General features: G+C 44.8%; 1 protein-coding gene across 21 annotated transcripts in view; it reads left to right on the top strand.

Moving 5' to 3' along the window:
- The window catches only part of KLHL29 (kelch like family member 29), a 391,775-nt gene that overhangs the window by 340,630 nt on the left and 31,632 nt on the right, over nt 1-19,513 (top strand). For all 21 annotated transcript variants that reach the window (XM_035560203.2, XM_035560199.2, XM_035560193.2 and 18 more), the window contains 3 exons: nt 2,732-2,991; nt 14,624-14,822; nt 17,548-17,730. In XM_035560203.2, coding sequence (XP_035416096.1) covers nt 2,732-2,991; nt 14,624-14,822; nt 17,548-17,730 — 642 coding nt within the window. The remainder of the gene's footprint in view (nt 1-2,731; nt 2,992-14,623; nt 14,823-17,547; nt 17,731-19,513) is intronic.

Below are 19,513 nucleotides of genomic sequence, written 5' to 3'. Positions count from 1 at the left end.
CATTCTATTGTTACTGCAGTCTGACGTACCATCTACTTCTGACTGTATCTCAGCTCTTCCCTTCATCCCCAAGAAGTGCAGCCTTAGCATTCTGCCTGTCTGATTTTCTCATGCTGACTCTGTACAGGATTCCAAAATCACATGTAACACAAGTGGAAAGTAATGGCTGCTGATCTGCAATATTACGACATAGGTAGAAACAAACAGGATACCCAACACCGTCTCCAACCAGTGAAAACCTACTAGATTACATCTGATATCCTTCAAGTCCATATAGCCATGTCTGTTACAAACTGTCCTTGGATGTTGAGTCAGAAGTCATGTTCTGAATGAATTCAAGGTGAAACTCCACAAAAATGTATTGTTCCAAGTCAAGTGTCACTGTGACAAAACCAGTGATTGTTGTAACCACATCAGGATCCAAAGGAGAATGGCTCAGGGGCAGATGGACCAGAACTGGTCCTTAGCTGTCTTTGTCATGTTTGCATTGGATGGATGTGCCCCTGGACTGCAAGCAGTCGCTTGGGATGGGCTATACCATATAGTGGAAGTTCGTACCTAAGCAGTCATTTAGACTCCCTGTGTGGTCAGTGAGGAGTAACAGGGCATGATTCTGCTCATCCTGAAGTGGAGATCCAAAATATTATCATATGAATTGCCTTTTGGAATTGTTTATTTCTGAGTCTAAAGGGATACCATTGTGATTACTTGGTTGGACCAGCTGGAGTCAAGAGAGATCAGCCTTGGCCGTAGACTGAAATTGGAGGGTGTGTTTCCCTCCGTGGAACTGCCCGAACAACACGGCACTGCCTACAACTGTCATGTCAGTAACACAACAATGTTAGAGTTAGGAAAACATGCCCAGACCAGAAGAAAAACAGAATAAATCAACCATGACCAGTGCTTTTTCTGCCCTATGCCACAGGCTCAGCTGGGGAAGGTATGAAAATCTGTCCCGTTTGAGGCAGAGCCAGTCCCTCAAAGGCAAGGTCTTGTAGGTATTTTCCATTGTGTGATAGAAAATGGCTGCATGATGAGTCAAACTTGATTATTTCCTTTATTATAACCCTTACGGGGATAAGGTGGGGCAGTGTCAGATTTGTCTTTGACTTGGGAGTTTGCCAAGCAATGACAGGGGTTTTGAGCTCTGCTAGGTGATTATTTTACCCACAGCCATATGTATACATGAAACCGTGCCAACAGACAGAACCAAAGACCCTGAAAGAGATTTTTTGTTTCTTTTTTGGAAAAACAGAAATTTTGGGAGCTTTGTGCTTCAGCTATCAGTTTGCAGCCTGTCTCTAGGCAGCCTTTGAGTGACAAAATCTACTGACAGAAAACAGTGCCGCTGCTCCAGTCTGCTTGAGGAAATGGGCTCCTTGGAGTCAGTACAATCAACTGATGCAAAGTGAGATAGCCTAGTTTCAAGATGGGTGAATATGTAGAAGAAAATAAAAAGAATTAGATTTAAAAAAAAAAAAGAAAGAAAAAATACACATACACACAAAGGGATGTCCTAAAGTCATGCCAGGTTGAAAAAAAAAATATTAGGTCATAATCCCATTTTAATAAAAGCCATGTATAGAGAGTGTGCAGGTTTTAAATCTGATGAAGGCAGAATCTGAGTATAGGGACAAATCACTGAGCATTTTCAGCAGAGTCAATCTGATAGGAGTTTTGCTTGAAGAGGTTTGGGGCTATCTAACATTCCTGTCCAGTGCTCTGAAATAGTGCACTAGAATGTGACACTGCCCAAATGTGATATAATTTTCTTCTGACAGCACAGAAGCCTGCCACTGGTACTGATGCTTTTGTGATCTATTGAAGTCTGTTTCCCCTTCTTTTTTTTTTTTTTCTTCTTGGTCCTATATCTTAAAGAATATATTCTGCCTATTGGTAGCAGCTTGGTTAACAAAAGGTGAAAAAAACAGAGTTCCTCTTATGAATTTCTGAAACCGGTGTTTTTTTTTTTTTTTCCTCAGAAAAGCTGAAAAGGAAAAAAGTACAGTCAAACGTATGGTATAGCACACTTTAACGCAAAGCTACACACTGTGCTGTTACTTCTGTTTGCTGGGTAGGAGATAATGCTGTCTCCTCTGTGCCTGATTTTCTTTGAAACCCACTACACAACATTTAACAGAAGGCGTTAGTATAATCTGTGTTTTGCATAAGGGATGTCATCACATTCAGCAGCAACAAAGTTCCTTTGAAAAAAAAAGGAGGGGGGGGATTTTTTTTTATTTGAAGTAGCTTAGTAGCTGAACAGGGCAAAAATTATCATAAAGCAACTGCAGCATCTTCGCAAATGTCCTCAGTGCTGCTTGCATTTATTCTTAAGTGTCTGCACTGGCGTTTACATCTTTGCTGTTTCTTAAAGCAACCTTGTAGGCGGTAGAAATAGCAGGAGTCTCTTGGCTGGATTCCCGTCCCTTGGGAAGCCCAAGACAGTGTTATGTCAGTAGGTTTCCCCTGTGTGTTATGAAGGTTTACATGAAAAGCAAACTCAGAAAGCATATTTCTCTCCCCACCCCCAGCTCAGTTGTTAGACAGACTTTGATTTTGCGTGTTAAGCTCCAGTCCTAAAGTATCCAGGGTGCTGCTTCTAATTAAGTCCCTGAAATTAATTAGTTTTGGAGGTTTGTCCGTGGCATTTATTTTTTTCGTGATCTCAGTAAAAAATGTGAATCTTACATTTAATAATTCTCACTTGCCTTTTATTTGCTCCTTTTAGAGAAACAGCTGACTGCTAGCAACTGTTTAGGAATATTAGCCATGGCTGAAGCCATGCAGTGCACTGAACTATACAACATGGCCAAAGCATACGCCCTGCAGATTTTCCCAGAGGTGGCAAACCAAGAAGAGATCCTTAATATCTCAAAAGACGACTTCATTTCCTACATGTCCAACGACAGCTTGAACACCAAAGCAGAGGAGCTGGTGTATGAAACAGTGATAAAGTGGATTAAGAAGGACGCTGCAATCAGAGCTCAGGTAAAAAATAATCTCAGCAGCCTCACTCTGCTCCATTCCCGTAAATGCTTCTTTAAAATAGAAACCATCTCTGTGAATGTGAGGATGAGTGGGAGATACGATGGGCAATTCAGATAACAAAAGAGAAAAGGAACGCAGGCTATGCACAAAATGTATGTAATTTCACTATCTGATCCTCATATCTGATCATTTAGAGTCAAAATCTCATTCATGACACGCATGGTACAAAGTTAGGGCTTCAAGTTTTTGGCTGCAGGCTTGGTCATAGATAAATCAGGAGGGATTAGAGTTGTGTAAGATGTTGCTTTAGGAAGAGGATGCATTTTAGTAACAGTGGGAAATAAAAATCTATCAAAAAATCAGTATTTCTTTTGATGACACATACTGAACGAGTGTAACTTCAGTACATAAAAAAGGATTCTGTATTTTTATTGGCTGCTTAGATAGCCCCTTGGGTATTATATATTTATTAGTTAGCGTGTCCTCAACCATCTCTGCTATGCAGTCTGCCCTTGCCTCAAGAAATTAAGTGTATTATGTTACCCAGCACTATCTCCAGACAAGTACTAAAAGCAGGGACTGTTTGATGGTGGTGATTGCCCTGGGGACCAGAGGACTCCCCTGGTGATTCCTTGAAGCACTTGCAAGTTGGTCTATGTGGGTGCCAGCCTGAACCCCAAATCTCTCTTTTTCGAGGCCAGAACTGCTGGCCAGTCCTGGCAAGAGATTTTCTCCACACCTTCCCTGCCCTCTGTAGCAGGTGACGTAGCTCAGCAAGGGGATCCTGTGCCGGGGAATGGCTGGTCTCCATCCACCTCGTGCATGTGCCAGGGATGACATTTAATATTACCCAATGTTGTTATTGCCTAAAACATTTACACAATATCATTGATTTACTGAAATGGACCTCTTTTTGGCTCTCACTGGCCTTGAAAAACACAGTGTATTTCCCAGATCGCTTAAAGTTTGATGACAGCAGTCAGCTCTGAGCAGCTCTGAGCTCCGAACCTAATGCAAACTTGGGGATTATTCCCAGGGGCTGGAGCACGAGATCCTTGCGGCAGGAGTCTGTTTGCCTCGTGCAAACAGAAGGTGTCACTCACCAGGCGGTCTGGGGTTGTGCTTTCAAAATTGATGGTTTAAATATTTTCTTCTGTGCCCTGCTGCGGTGATGTTATGAATTTATTTTTTTAAGTGGTGGTTTCTCTTTCCCGCCTCTCACTGCTGCCACTGCTGCCATCTCCTCCTCTCTTGCTTTCGCCTTGCGGTTGGGTTGGTTTTCGGCTTTTTTTTGTTTCAATTCCAAGTTGCCTTCCCTCCTCTCCTTTTTCTGCAGTGCCTTTGTAGTTTATGATGGCAGTTTTATTTGCTTCTCCGAATTTCTCTGTGGTGCTTTGGTTTCATGCATTACTTTACAAGGGCTTTTAATTTTTAATTCGTATTTATCCAGAGATGAGGGTCTTGAATAAATTAATATTAAAGATACCAAGCAGATAACTATTTTCATGTCCAATCTTACCACTAAACTAGTTTCTTCAGACAGTAGCTCTCACTGTTGTGTTTTTTTTAACTCTGTGCACTGCTTGATCTATTATAAAGCTCTTAGTTAAATAGGTACTTATTTTCTAAAAGTAGGAACTCATACTTACCATGAAAAACACCGTCTTTACAATAACAACTTCTGCATTTTCAGAACCCAGAAACAAGTAGCTCTGAGGGCGGATAGGAAGAAAGACAGATCTAAATAATCTTACTTCTGATAGAGATGATGAGTGGAAATTTGTGGTTGGTGTGCAGCAAGGGCCACCGGGTTGGATGGGGCTTTGGGCAACCTGGGCTGGTGGGAGGTGTCCCTGCCCAGGGCAGGGGGTTGGAACTGGGTGGGCTTTAAGGTCCTTTCCAACCCAAACCATTCTGTGATTCTATATTTTGACTTTTAGCCATGATTTGCAACCTCCCCAAGCCCATCTGAGTAAGACATCGGTCCTGTTCTGCTGCACTCCTTAGGTGCCTGCTCTGGTTTTATTTCTCCCTCCCACACGCCGAGCTGGCTGTTAAGTCTCTTGGGGCCTGGATTTCCACCTTCTTCCTATCTCCCCATCTGCCTTTAAAAGACAGGCCAAGCTCTGTCCTCACGTTATGGGGTTTTTCTTCTTGATAGCTCTGATGTAGGTGATTTAAGTGCCTCTTTCACAGCTTCTCCCAAGCTCAGCAAGTCTCCCAAAGGCAGGCTTCTGGCACAAGCAGTGAAAGGTCTCGTGGAGGTGCACTGAGTTACATCTCCTCCTGCTTCTGTGCCTTTCTAAAAGCTCTTCTTCAGGTATCAAATTCTTTTTGCTTTTGTTAATCTTTCACCATCAGGCTGGAGTGCAGTGGCAGGGAAGGAATCGGGGTTTGTTTTGCAAGGCGAGTTGAAAAACTACACTCTGGCCAACTTCTAATGCTGCAAATTGTGCTCATATGAAGTCTTACGGTGCTTGTAAAAGAGCTCTGTGGCATTACAAAGAAACAGCACCCAGGACTGGTTACAAAGAGGGTTAACAGTGCTTCAAAGGTTCCTGATCCATCTACATAAGACGGAGAGGCAGTTCAGGTTAATGACATATGTGTTAGGCTAAGGTTTGGTAAATAGCTGTACCTGGCCTGTCGGAGCAGCATGGCCAGCTCCTGTGGTAACGTTTATGGAGCTCCTTCAGCGCTGCTGGTAGCGCGGCCGCGTCAAATCAGTCTCACCAAAAGCAGCAGCCTGTGATGTGAGGTCTTGAATACTTGGGTAATTTCCTGTACCGGCAGACGCAGAGCGCTGGTTGCAGGAATTCCTCCTGATTGCTTGTCACCGAGTGGAAAGCCTGCAGCCGGCTGACACGTCAGGGAGAGCTGAATTTACTGTTCTTCTATTTACTCCTCTTCCTGACTGATGGACAAGATTGTAGGGTTTATTCTACCAGTTATCCCCTTGATAAGCTTATTGCGACTCCAGCAAACTCATGCAAAAAAAAATGTATTGTGTAATGGAGGCTTTGCTGTCCAAAAACCAGCACGGTTTGAGCCATCCCAACACCACCAAAGGTTCCTGCCAGGCACCAAGCAGCCTGAACCTAAATGCATCCCCCTGCTCTCTGTGTGGCCTCGGGCAGGTCGTTTCACCTTTCTGCCCGCCTTGCTCACGCTGTAAGCTGGAGGGAAGCGATGCCTCGTGCATGGGCTGCTGGGAGGATCTGGAAGGTAACGAGATGTATTTCCACCACCACTAACAACCCGTGGAGGTGCACAGAGCTGCTGCTTTGCCCAGCGTCAAGCGTGGGATGGGGAAGATGTGAAAGTGTTGGATGAGGAGCAATTTGCGGCCTGCCCGCAGCGCTGACAGACCAAAGCTCGCTGGAAAGTTTCCCACCTCGTGCTCCAAGTCCAAAATTATTATATCTATTATCTCCAACATAAAAAACATGCTTATTAATAACAGAAAGCCTGGCAAAACAAGGTGCCCACTTGCACGAAGCTTCCCTTACCCCCCGAGGAAGGACAAGACGTGAGGAGAGGACAAACAGCTCAAAAAGCTGAGAGGCAGGTACTGCAGCCCTGAGTGACAAAGCAGAGGCTTGGCTGAGTGGCGGTCATCTTTCGTTGCTCTCTGCATGGATATAATCGTGTGCCCGCTTGCAAACCCTTTTTTGAAATCGCAGTGTCCAGCAGCAAAATGAAATGCCTCCGCCATAAAAGCATGAAAAAGCTTTCTATGAACTTGTGTCCTCAGAGGCAGATTTGTCTAAACAGCATCTTCATGGTGCCTGAGAACCAGAGATGCGTAGACAAATTGGAGGTAATTTAGAGAAGAGCAACACAAATGATTAAATGACTGAAGGAACTGATGTGAGAAAAAAAGATTAAAAGATGTGAATATGCATGACTTGGCCTAATGACAGCTAAAGAGGGATAAACGTCTGCAAGCGTTTGAAGCCCAAAGGAGAGGAGTTGCCTGGAAGGGGTACAAGGCGGGTGTGACAACAGTAGGACCGCTGGGATGAATGTGAGACGAGGCAAATCAGTCTGAGCAAACACAAAGCCCACCTGAAAGCACTCTGTGTGGCAGCGAGGGTAAGGAAAGGCGATGGAGAGAAAGAGAAGAGGATTTATGTCAAAAATGTTAAAAATGCCAATCAGCTCTGTTTTGACAGTTAAGAAGAATGACAGCTAGGAGGCAAGAAACTGCAGAGGAGAAGCAGGTGGGTAACTGAGAGAGAGCGAATGGATGATCCCTGGTCTGCAGTTAAGGTGTTAAGATGGTGGCATAATTTACCATGCAAATTTTAAAGTCTCCAAAGTTATTCAGAAGACCAGCGTGGTCCCAGACTGTGAAGAATCAGGCAGGGAAAAAGGACAATCCTGGTTCTGCTGTATGGCGAAAGGGAGGTAATGATCTGTTCAAATGCTGATACCTGATGCCAGCACGTACAAATCACTGAAATTCATCATAATAGGAAATTAATTGATCAATCAATATACTTAAGGGCATTAAGCTTCAGGAAAGCAGTGCTGGAATAAGTATGAATGGCATGGCTTCCAAGGGAGCCTAAGTGAATTAGGCACTAACACTCTATTATGGTTCAATTAGGCTCCTTTGAAAAGCCTAGACTACCCTAATGCTTTGAAATCCATTTGTGGGAAGAGCAGACAAATTCAAAAAGATGCCATAATGAAAGTGCAAGAAGCTCCAATTTCTCTGAAAGTGAAAAACGCAAGGGATGAGCGGTAACCACTGTGATTTCACAGGGACAGGCTGCTCAAAGAGCTCAGATTTAAATGAAGCTTTTCCTAGTGGCAGTCAGACACACTCAGAGCCCGTACAGGCTTAGAGAGGGAGAAGAAAAGGGAGCAGCAGGAGCAGAATCAGTGTAGGAACATGTGCTTCGCAGTACATTGGAGGAAGAAGCAGCATAAAAAAGCAGAGGAGACCCACAAAGAAGGGGTGGGTGTAATTTGCAGTTCATTAAATTCCTCCTGTACTAAACCATTAATTTTTTTAAGGGCTACCCTTGAATGGAAACCTATTAAATTATTTCTAAAGAGTTTAACTTGTTTTGGGGAGCTCCCCTGTCCCAGACCTCTCTGTCTCTTAATTCCTGAGGCTTTTCCAAATTATTTTCCAGTATTTTTGCAAAATACTTTTCAATTCTTGCTGAAGAAGTGGCCTTGCAAAGACACACCTACACAAGAAGCTCCTCACCAGTCCCCAGTTGTGTTCCCCAGTGCTGCACAAGAACATCCAGAAACAAAATCATCTTGTGCCGTAGCCAAGAAGCATTTCAGGGAATTATTGCATGTGAATTTGTGTGTTGTAGGGCTGTATGTATCAGGAGTTTATTTGGTTTTGTGAAGCATCTTACAAGCTTCAGCCATTTAATTGTTTGCAGCATGCTTTTGTGGTGCATCTGTGTGCATACAGGTGTTTGAACAGCAAATGCCAGTGACCACTGTAGAAACCTTCGGGGGAATTTAGGGTGTTTGTTTGACAGATGACAGTCAGTGAGATGGTAAAACTGGAGGGTTTTTAAGCCTTATTATCAGGTAAATTCCAACTGCGGTGAATTAATGATTTATCTGCCTGTGCATTTAAAGAAAAAACTCTCATTGTATTACTGCTAGAAATACCTAGCTGTGTGCTGCTTTGCAGACAGTTTGGAGAAGAGGACAGCAGTTCCCGTTATGCGGCACTGATGACATTACAGCGTTTAGTCAGCTGTGCTGCCATAAAGATGTCACGTTGAAACCTGATTTCAGGAAGACAGAGGGGCTGCTCTTTTCTTCTTGCTAGGCATCGGATTTATACATGTGGCGTCCCCCTGCCGAGTCCCTGTGTGAGCCCAGCGCCTGCAAACCAGGTTTTTTGCCACATGTTTATCTCATGATATTATGAGGCTCTCGCCTGCCATGCTGCCAGCCTTTTTGGCTTAATCTGAAGGCAACGCTGCAATTCCAAGAAGTCAATACGGGTGATTAATACATACCCAGCACAGCCGAGAGCTTAGGCTGGATTTGGACGTGACCTTGGAGGTAGGAATGTGCAAGGGGTTACTGGAAACAGAGCACGCCTGTGTAGTCCCCAGGGGTTAGATACATCAAAGCAAGCACCCTAATTACCAATCAGCACAGCACGGCCATGAAAACACAGCCCAAAAGGGCGTATTTCTGAGAAGGGCAAACTGGCACAGCGTCGGGCTGGAGCCGCTCAAGCATCTTCTGGCTCAGCAGCCGCAGCTCCAGCGCTCGCTGGGGCATGGAGGCTCGGCCCCCCGCTGTGGGGTGGGCATGCTGTTTGTTTTATAATTAGAGTACCTTCAGATAATATCTTCACACCTGGAGGGGTTTCATCCAGCAGGGAGCCGGTGCTGCTTCAGGTTTGTCCCCGATAGCTTTCTTGGCGCAAGGAGGTCCCCACTGTCAGAGGCTGAATCCAGTTTTATGGGGGACAACATAAGTCTCCTCTCCCTCTCTTGGATGGGCTGAATATATTCCTTCTTTCCAGTGTTTTAAAAGCTCTCAGAGATGATGCATAAAGAGCAGAAACAACACTTTATTGGAGCAAAACTGCATCGTGGCTAATTGAAGCTCTTTATTTGTATTTCTGGCTGAAGCGTGTTTCTTTAGGCAGATAGCACAAAAAGACCTCTGTAGGAAGAACAGAAAGCAAGAGAGACAGATGAGTTATAAGGCATAAGGGAAACATTATTTTAACCTCTCTGGGCATTACTTCAAAAATGTTAAAAATCTTGAGAGCTTTCCAGTGTCACACTTAAGGAGCAGGAAATTTGACTCTGTAGCAGTAAACATATTTCCTTTTAAAACTAACTGTATACTCTTGTAGCCCAAGTCTATGCAGGAGCACACGGAGAGCCCTTTCGGAGAATACCTGTGAGGCTTTTACTGGATTAGAGATTGGAGAATAAAAAGATTATTTTTAATGTGATACTGAAGAGGGTTTTGTAACTGAGAATTACAAGACAGCAGAATAAAGCCCACTTGCAAGAAAGTGTTCATAGTACCTATATAAATAGTAGGAGAAGAAATGTCACAAAAAGTTTAGCAAAGTAAATGTCCTCACTCGAAGTATCAGCCAGGAATAAAAACAGCATTTGACTGTTTTGTAATCCATTTTGGTCAAGCTCTGGCTTGCCTGTCAAGATGGGAGGAGCTGTACGTATGAAAATGAACAGATTATCAGAGAAAGCCTGAACACCTGTAAAGGTCAACTCCAAGCTATAGCAAAATGTGTTGATTCGTCCCAGTCAACACTGACCCAGTGATAACACCAAGGCTTCCTCGTCGTGTGACTGTGACCTTCCGAGCACAGCGCCCAGGGCAAACGGACACAGAAATTCCCACCAGACAGGTGAATTAATCACCCTCCACTTTGGGTTGACATCTCCTTGCAGACATCTTAATGTGGCATGGTCCGAGGCGTGGTTCGAGGCATGCTATCCCTTTCCCAGGAGCTGATAGCTCACAGGTTTAGGCCAGAAGGGGACATCGATATTCTCTGCTTCCCCTGGTGCATGATGCATTCAGTCAGCTTGGATTGCTCTGGGGACTGTGTTGTGTTGGCTAGATCCCTATTAATTATAATGTGCGTTTACACACGTCTAGCTGACAAGTAAATGCGTGCATGTATGTACCTACTTAGGAGTTTAATCTAGAGCTGGATCTCACCCCAAATGGTTAGGTAATTAGGGAAAGATAAGATCTCCTCTAAGATTTTTCTTTCCCATTTCTTATGAAACAGATTTGTGCTTGCAGTCTGGCTGAAGACACTGCTTTCTGTTCAGCCACTGGAGTTGTTATCAGTGCCATAGGTGCTTTGAAGAAGCCACAGAGCATCTCTCCAAAGTCACCATTCTACCAAGGCCCCAGTGACTTCCCAAAAAGCCTCTGCTCATGTGGTAGCGGAGCCCTCGTCCACACAGGATCACCCCAGCTGTGCACAGGACCACGGGGAGACTGGCCTCATCACCACTCAGTAACGAGTTTACAGGCTAGATCTGCTGGTGCAAAACCTGAGCAGCTCCCTTGGTCCAACAGAAGCTATGCTGAGGTTTGCATCAGCTGAAAAGCCAGTCTTGAAGCTGCTCAAAAAACCTCCCTAGCATTTCAGACAGTCTATTCATTACATTTTGCATAACAGTGTCTATTTTCATAGCACCTGAGGCATGGTCTCTCGTGTCTATGAGCTGATGGCTCCCAGTTTTAGGCCAGAAAGGGCCATTAATATTCTGTGCTTAACCCCCGTGTGTAATGCAGGTTGTAGACTAGTTCAAAGTGACTCCCAGCAAAGATCTGAGAACTATTTCTGCTCGTCCAGCCAGCACCTGCAGCGCAGTAGTGAGAAGAAAATGTCCTCAGCGTTGCAGGCACGAGCTGCGACTCCAGGGAGTGGAGGCTGTGGTCTCCAGATTTTGGCAAAGTGCCCTGCACAGGTATTTTGCTGTTTTAATGAAAAATAGCACCATCAGTAGCTAGAGTCAACGTTTCGTAGCTGTGTAAGGAACACTGGAAAGACAAGAGAGAATGGAGAGCAAATAACAGATGGTAAGAAGGTTGAAATGCTTTACAGTGCTTATTCTAGTCTTAAATGAAAAGGATAATAGTAGCAGGATATTTAATACAATCATAGCTAACAGAGCTAGGAAGCTATCGTGAGGGAGAATCCAAAAAGAAAAAAGGCTGCTGATTGCCTAAATCACTTGAATGTTCTTAAATCAGTGAGGCTAAATGAAATTCACCCTTGACTATAGTGCTTAAAAGAGCTGGTGCGAGAAACCATTGGTTTCTAAAAGCCTCTTCTCTCTTCTAGAGACAGTGTGATGGTACATACTCTTCAAATCCCTTGGTAAAAAACACCGCGTACCCTTAATGCCATCAGCAATGAGCCCGAATCGCGGCTGCACGTGGTTGTGTGCACACACACACAGAGCTTTTTCTTGCTGTTTGTGCAGGGGGAACCATAAGAGTGAAAAGCGACATGGGTTTTGATATGTGACATTGACTTTCAAGCTGATGAAAGGAAGCAACATGTTCTAATTATTACTCTCCTTCAAAATAAGCCACAAGCTCAGACAAACGAGGAGGGAGGGGGAATAAAGGAGAGAAACAGTATCACATTTTCTCACTTATCTAATTAAAGAAAGGTGGGTGAGTGTGAGGAAGAGCTTGCTGTGCTAATGCAGAGGTAATGCCCCTTTTATTCTAGGAAACTGGGGAAAGGGGGCGTTTGTGCTGCAGAGCCCCAAGGAATGGTCCAGCCCTTCTCTCTTCCAAATCTTTAACCAAACTTTGGGCCATCCTGGTGCACATCAGACCACATGTCCTAATTTAGTGGCACGACTGTTTGTGTTTTGTCTTTCTTCGTGATATGGCTGCTCCCTCGGGAGCAGCTCTCAGATGTCCCACAGTGCCAAGGGAAGTTGCTTGCTCTTCTGTGTTTTCGTGTTGTGTGTGTTTTACAACTTTATTTAAACCGCCCTGTAGCAGCTCTTTCTGCTTCCTAAGCAGCCTGTGATGGGGATTAACCTCCCCGCGGGGGGTTGTCTGGCTCATCCCCATGCACCCGCTATCCGCATTATTCCCATGTCCCGATCCACGTTTCGTCTTGGCTCCCTTGTAAGGTTAAACGCCCCCAACCTTCTTAAAAAAAGCGCTTCCTGCAATCAGGGCTTTGCCACCCACTGCCATATGTCCATTGCTCCCTCTCCTACAAGTTACCGCTTAATGACATTACAATATCTGCAGCCAAGTGCCTGACATTTGTGACTCTGGGGAAGGAGAGCAGCCGTTTCACCTCCTATTGAGCGCCTTAGAAATGGATTTCAGCATGGGAAAAGAGAGGAGTCTCTTCTTTCCTGGCTTGGAGGCTGATGGAGTGACCTCAAGCCTTACACAGCCCCGGCCACACGTGCCACACCGGAGGTAACAGCGAGGAGCTGATGCTCTCCACTCACCTGGGATTTGTTTCAGAAGAAAAGCACTGATGTTTTTCCCTGCCTTTTGCATCACTTCTCTAGCACCAAGCAGCAGCAGGATGGCTAGGCCTAAATCCTCTGTGCCCTACCTAAAACTGCCCTGTGATCCCGATGGTCTCCCTGCTGCCGTGTCCCTGCCAGCACGGTAGGGTTCAGCTCACCACAGGTGGTTATGTGCTGGCGTTAACTGAACTCGCACCAGGCTGACGTGGCTCTCGGGCAGAAAAGCAGTGAGAATTTCCCCTGGAAAGGAAAAATCCTCTGTTTTCTTCCCAAATTAAGCCTGCTTTTTAAATTTGGGTTAGGAAAAGGGAAGCCCTGGAAGCGGTCCCAGACATCACTGTATCCTCACCTGCCTGGCCAGCACCAGGAAGGAGCCTGGCAGCAGCTCTCCCACCTCACAGTGACCCTTCCCATCCCTGTCCCCGCTCCTGCTGTGACTTTGGCTCTCACGTGTGACAGAGCCAGGCCCGTTGCTTAAAAAATTGCAAGAGCCAAGTAGCTTCTGGAAGACCAGAGGCATCTGCAGGCCAGCAGATGCTGCTGGTGCCCAGCGTTGTTCAGGACGGGTTTCACAGACCTCAGGAATATCGATTTGCATCCTGGCCTCAGACCCAGGCAGGGTCTTTGGATGCCGCTGTTATGTGACTTATCTATTAACACAGATTATCTTTTCTTGCTGTGCACACTTAGCTTGCATCCTGTGTGCGTGTATTTCTTCTCAAGAACCACGTTTTCCCGTTACGCTGCTTCTCACTGTACTCTGCCTTGTGTTGTGATATAAGCAATTACATATAAAAAGAATAATCTGGGGATGGGCTCTTGGTTTTTCGACTGCAGTTTTCTCTCTTGGGGTTTTGTTCTCCTTTAAGCCATGTTCAGTGACAGACAGCTTCATTTGCTCAGATGTCCTTTGCCCTCCAAGGTTTAACGTATTTATTTAGAAGATGAAACTTACCGACAGTATTTGTATAGCACCCTCTGGAGTCTGACTTGTCCAAAAATCTGGAAGTGCGTGATTTGTTTCACCAACAAATAAACCCTATTAATTAAAAAAAAAATTAAGCAAATTGGATGGTATTATTCAGTCTCTGCTGTAGTGATAGCTAAAATCCACTCTATTTACCAGCTTTTGTTTCACATCCAGAATGCAAACTTTTTTTCTTTTCTTTTTTTGCACTGCTTTCCACTCTCACATTTCAAGGTTAATTCAGAAAACTCTAACTCTTACCACATGTCTCCAGTGCATAAGGTGTTATATCCAGCCTGAGTTCGAGCTTTTATTTCAAAACCCCTCCATACTGTGCTATATAACAGGAGTTGCCACCTTTTCAAGAATTATTTTCAATCCCTCTAGGACCAAAACCAGCCTTGGTGGGGGATCACCGAGGGCTGCCTCGCCTCCCTCCAACCTGATCGCCGAGCACAGCTTGGCACACATGTGCAGCATCCGTGACAATCCATCAGGACCACATGCTGCCAAATTCGTGCGGCGAGGGCAGCTTCAAGGGGAGCGTGTTTCCAGGTTGGGTGACAGGGGACCGTTTGCAATGGAGGAGGCGGAGATGCGGAGCGGCTGAACAAAGGCTGCAGTGTGCTATGATTTTCTCCCCTCTTTGCAGTACGCCGCGGAGCTGCTGGCGGTAGTGCGCCTCCCCTTCATCCATCCCAGCTATCTGCTAAACGTTGTTGACAACGAGGAGTTGATAAAGTCTTCAGAGGCCTGCCGGGATCTGGTGAACGAAGCCAAGCGTTATCACATGCTGCCGCACGCCCGACAAGAGATGCAGACGCCGAGGACCCGGCCCAGGCTCTCTGCAGGTAAAGCAAAGCTTCCTTCGGCCACACCAGCTCACTGGGCCAGCAATTCCTGCATCTGGGCACAGCCACGGCTTGCCCAGGAATGCACCACAGACCTTGGCTCCTTCCCTTCACTCCCTCTCCCGTTTGAGCCTGGCAAAATCTCAAGCTCCATTTTTCATTTCTGCTTTGCTCAAGCATTGAGAAGCCTCTCCCAGGGGTCAGACATGGGAGTTTAGGTGTACACTCCTGAAACTAGATTTAAAAGAAGCCTAATCTGTATGAATTATTAGCTTTGGCAGAGACGGTGAGGCTCACTGACATTCCCCCACTGCCCTCCGTGCCTCACTTCTCTAGCTGCAGGAACAGGTGAAAGATAACATTTGCTTCTTTGCCATCCGGCCTCTTGCAGGTAGCAGCTGATTAATATTCATAAAACAGCTTCACTTTCACAGCCCTGTGTAAATACATTATTTTCATACCCTCAGTCTTGCAGGTACCAGTTCAGGCTGTTTGCTGCTTCCAAAACAAATGGATCACACAGGATATATTCCCTTTAAAAAATCCCAGCAGCTAGGGAGAGCCGTAGTGCTTCAGAAAGTTTCTCATCTGAGGAATGCACATATTTTCCTTTTGGGAAAAGTACATGTAAAAAAAAAAAAAAAAAAAAAAAAACGGTGCCCAATTTGCCAGAAGAGCCCGTATCACGTAGTGTTAGAAATATCCTAAATATTTGTTGAACAGTGATACAAATATCATATCAAAACTACTTCCAGGAGTCAGATGAAATAGGTGAATTGTTTTAATGCACTACCGATACTTCTGCCCTCTGTAAGCACAATTACAAAGCCAGGCAAAAACTTTCTGTCACAAGCTGCCACTAATGCTAATGTGGCACCAAGATGGCATATCAGACTACATCATTTGCCGCTTCTGGAGACTCTCATCAAGGCACCTTTCAGAAGGATGAAGTGTAGAGGACTTTCAATAACAATCTACCCTAAAAAGTCTTTCATTGAAGACGACTAATGGTGTGATGTTTGAAGGGATTTTTGAAAAGTGCTTATTTTATGTATATAAAATTGTAGGTGTAATGTGAACCATTTCCAGAAGCTTGTTGATGAGGGAAAAGTGATTCTCGCGGGGTAAGAGAGGGTGATTATAGTTTTTTAGGTCAGAGTCTAATTATATAGAATCATGTTATTTTGCATATCAACGGCATTCATGGAGGCACAAAGGATCTCTAAACACCCTTTGTGGGCTCACTGCAGCATGTCGCACGCTCTCTCGAGGTCATTGATTATAATCAAGTTATGTCTCGCGCAGGTGATTAGATTTTCTCGTATGTCGCAAAAATAATGATCTCTTGTTACTGAGAAATATTTATTTAAAACTGTACAGCACTTTCACTTAATAATTTGTAAGAGAGTAATCTTGTTTGAATGACACAAATATGTATTTTTTAAAAGCTAATGAAGAATGATGATAATCCGTTCTTGTAAAGAAGCATTGCTCAGTGCTACACCTCCTGATCTCTTGGCTGGCAGGCTCATTTCTGGGCTTTTGACCCCCCTGCCGGCGTGCACTTGTCTCTAAACTGGGCACCATAATAGATGACAGCAATGGGTCTGGCCACGAGCACAGCTCCTGAAGTGGCAATTTCTTCCAGCTCATGGCCTCATGGTCCTGCTTCCGAGCCTACCCCTCCTGGCAACAAATTGCACCAGAAAAGATATTAACACTTCTGCTAAGCACTGAATCCAAACTATCCCCAGCACTTGGCTCTTGGGGGTTAGAGCCAGAAAACATCACAGAGTTAAATTACTGTGACCCATTGCTCGAGTCCACTGCAAGGACTAGTCTAGAGAGAGTTTCAGATCAGATTTGGTGTAGCCCTGGCTAGGAGTAAAGTGGAAGTAGAAAAATGCTGAGATTTGCGTTGCAAAACTTTTGTCCAAAAGGTTTGGGCTGCAAAATGTTATCCATTTGCACCAGCAGAGAACTTGGCTTGCTGTACAGCTTATGTGCTGTGGGTCTGGGGGAGCTGTGCAAGCACAGGTAAATCTCAGTTAATAATTGCAGTAGGGCAGGAGCTCTCTCCATCATAATTCTTAGCACCTAGACCACTAAGACCCCGATCAAGTACACGTTATCTGCATGTGGAAAACCTGGTTTCTCCATGAAAAGCAAACAACAAAAAAAAGACCCTGGAAAACTGTCTAAGAGAGTGTATGGAGAAAGAAAGTCATGATGAAGAAATATCACTATAAGCTAAATCTACAGGTGCTAGCTGTGTGAGAACACCTTCAGGTTAAAGCCCAAACATCCTTTAGGTGGATAAAGGCCAAGCTCCAGTGATGTCACAAGCCACAACAAAATTCCCATTTTCTTTAGTGGAACAAAGATTTGATACATGCGTGTCTCACCCGAAGACTGGGGAAGTCAACAGACATCTTTACAGGGAATATTTTTTTTGTTTCTTTCCCCCTTGAATTTTGTCCAGATGACATGCTACGTCCCCAGTTATCCTCAGGATGCTTGCATGTTGCTCCTCACCCACTGTTCTCCTCATATGTACTTCCTTTTTCCTCACCCTTCCAGGTTTAACTGCACAGCCTAAGACAGTTTATACAATATCTATATAACAAGTTAAAACTATCCTGATTGCCGAGTACTTTTTGATAGGCTCCTGCCTGTTTGAGAGATGTCGCTTTTTTAAAATACTATTTTGCTTGTTGAATCCTAGGTGTAGCTGAGGTGATAGTCTTAGTTGGGGGTCGTCAGATGATTGGCATGAATCAACGTGCTTTAACAGCAGTCACGTGCTTAAATCCTCAAAACAACAAGTGGTACCCCTTGGCCAGCCTCCCCTTCTATGATCGAGAGTTTTTCAGCGTGGTCAGCGCTGGAGACAACATTTATCTCTCAGGTGAGCAGCAAAGGGGCTGGGACAAAAGTTTCCTCCTTACAGTGTAGGCAGTGCAAACAAAGAAGGATGTGCTGCTTCTGGGGAAAATAAATAAATAAATAAATAAATAACAGACAAGTGGGAGGGAGGTTGGGAAAGGGAAGAGGGATTTCCCTGCTTTTATTATTCTCCATTTCTCTGCCACGTTAGCATTCCCTCAAAGCAGCCAACAGCAATATTTTGCGTTTGCAACGTGAAGAAAAGAGATCTGACAACCATCAAGCATGCAAAGAGGTTTCAGTGCCATAGTAACACAATTTAAAATATTGGCTGTAGTTGAGTCTAAATGGTGGGTTATGGAATTTGAGACAGACAGGCTGAACTACTGAATATGTGACCTACACTTACAGTATTTGCTTACAGGAGCATTCACTTTGTGTACTTGTTTTTGAAACCTCTCTTTTGACAGTAGTCACTAGCCCTATAATCTTCTTAGTTTCAATGAAACTGAGACCACGCTCCCTAAAAGGCTTTAACTCCCAAAGTAGCTGTCTGCTCTGCGCCTGTAGCATCACAGACTCTGGTTATTCGCAGTCTTGTGGTACCTCTGCTTGGCTGCAGGGCGAAAAGGAGTTCCCACCAGACAATGGCTTGAGCTGATGGCAGCAGAGTGGAGGTTTTTTGATGAAGAGAGGAGCCTGGGCAGGGAGGTGCGGATGTGTGTGAGCTGAGGATGGAGCTGGGAGCACAGATGCACCAGGCAGTACCAATAAGGGGTTACAGCTGTTGTCTTTTCCTGTATGGAGTCCCCTCGCTGCATTTTCCACAGAAAATTGCTGCCTGTGGTGTTAAATTCCATTAATACTGCATAGAGGCCCCAAGAATTGATTGGAAATAATTTTTTGACGTTTTTTACCCATGCTCTTTTTGGAGCTGGAGCGAAAGCCTTCTATGGAGCTTTTAGTGAGAGGTTGACTTGTAGTTATTCTTAGCTGAGGCACTTTACAATATGTAGAGATATTTTAGACTGTGCCTTACCTGCTGGCAAAAGCCACTGAATCGTAAACTCAAAACTTCTTTCAGCTCTTTCCCTTGAATCTGGATGAATGAGCTGATGGTATTCGATGGATAAAATAGGAAAGCTGGAAGCCCTGCATGGCTGGAAACTTAGCAGAGTGTCAGTGGTATTTTGTTTTGCTAAAACATACAAGAAACAGGAAAAAGGGAAGGGGAACCAACAAAAGTGGGAATGAACTCCCCACAAGCTCAAAGTACTGGACTCCACGCTGCATAGCATAGTTTTGGAGAGCGAAAAAGGAAGGCAAAAGCCTGGGTTTGTCATTAAACTACAGAACTGAGAGTCTCATTTCTTTTCCTGGCTCCATCACAGACTCCTAGTGTGGTCTCAGATAAATCATTTAACCTCTTTGTGCTTCAAAGTGGGGATAACGAGGCACCCACTAAGTAGCTACACTGGAAGCTTCAGTCAGAAGTTTAAAACTGACCAAAATATATATTTCAGAAAACCAATATAAATATTCAGAAAGCCAGCCATACCCTGGGCTGCATCCAAAGAAGTGTGGCCAACAGATCAAGGGAGGTGATTCTCTCCCTCTGCTCCGCTCTCATGAGACCCCACCGGGAGCTCAGCTCTGGAGTCCACAACATAAAAAGGACGTGGACATGTTGGAGCAAGTCCAGAGGATGGCCACAAGGATGATCAGAGGCTGGAGCACCTCTCCTGTGAAGCCAGGCTGAGGGAGTTGGGGTTGTTCAGCCTGGAGAAGAGAAGGCTCCAGGGAGA

Source organism: Cygnus atratus, chromosome 3 (genome assembly GCF_013377495.2).
Source record: "Cygnus atratus isolate AKBS03 ecotype Queensland, Australia chromosome 3, CAtr_DNAZoo_HiC_assembly, whole genome shotgun sequence".
NCBI lineage: Eukaryota > Metazoa > Chordata > Aves > Anseriformes > Anatidae > Cygnus > Cygnus atratus.
This window is presented reverse-complemented; position numbering and strand designations above follow the sequence as displayed.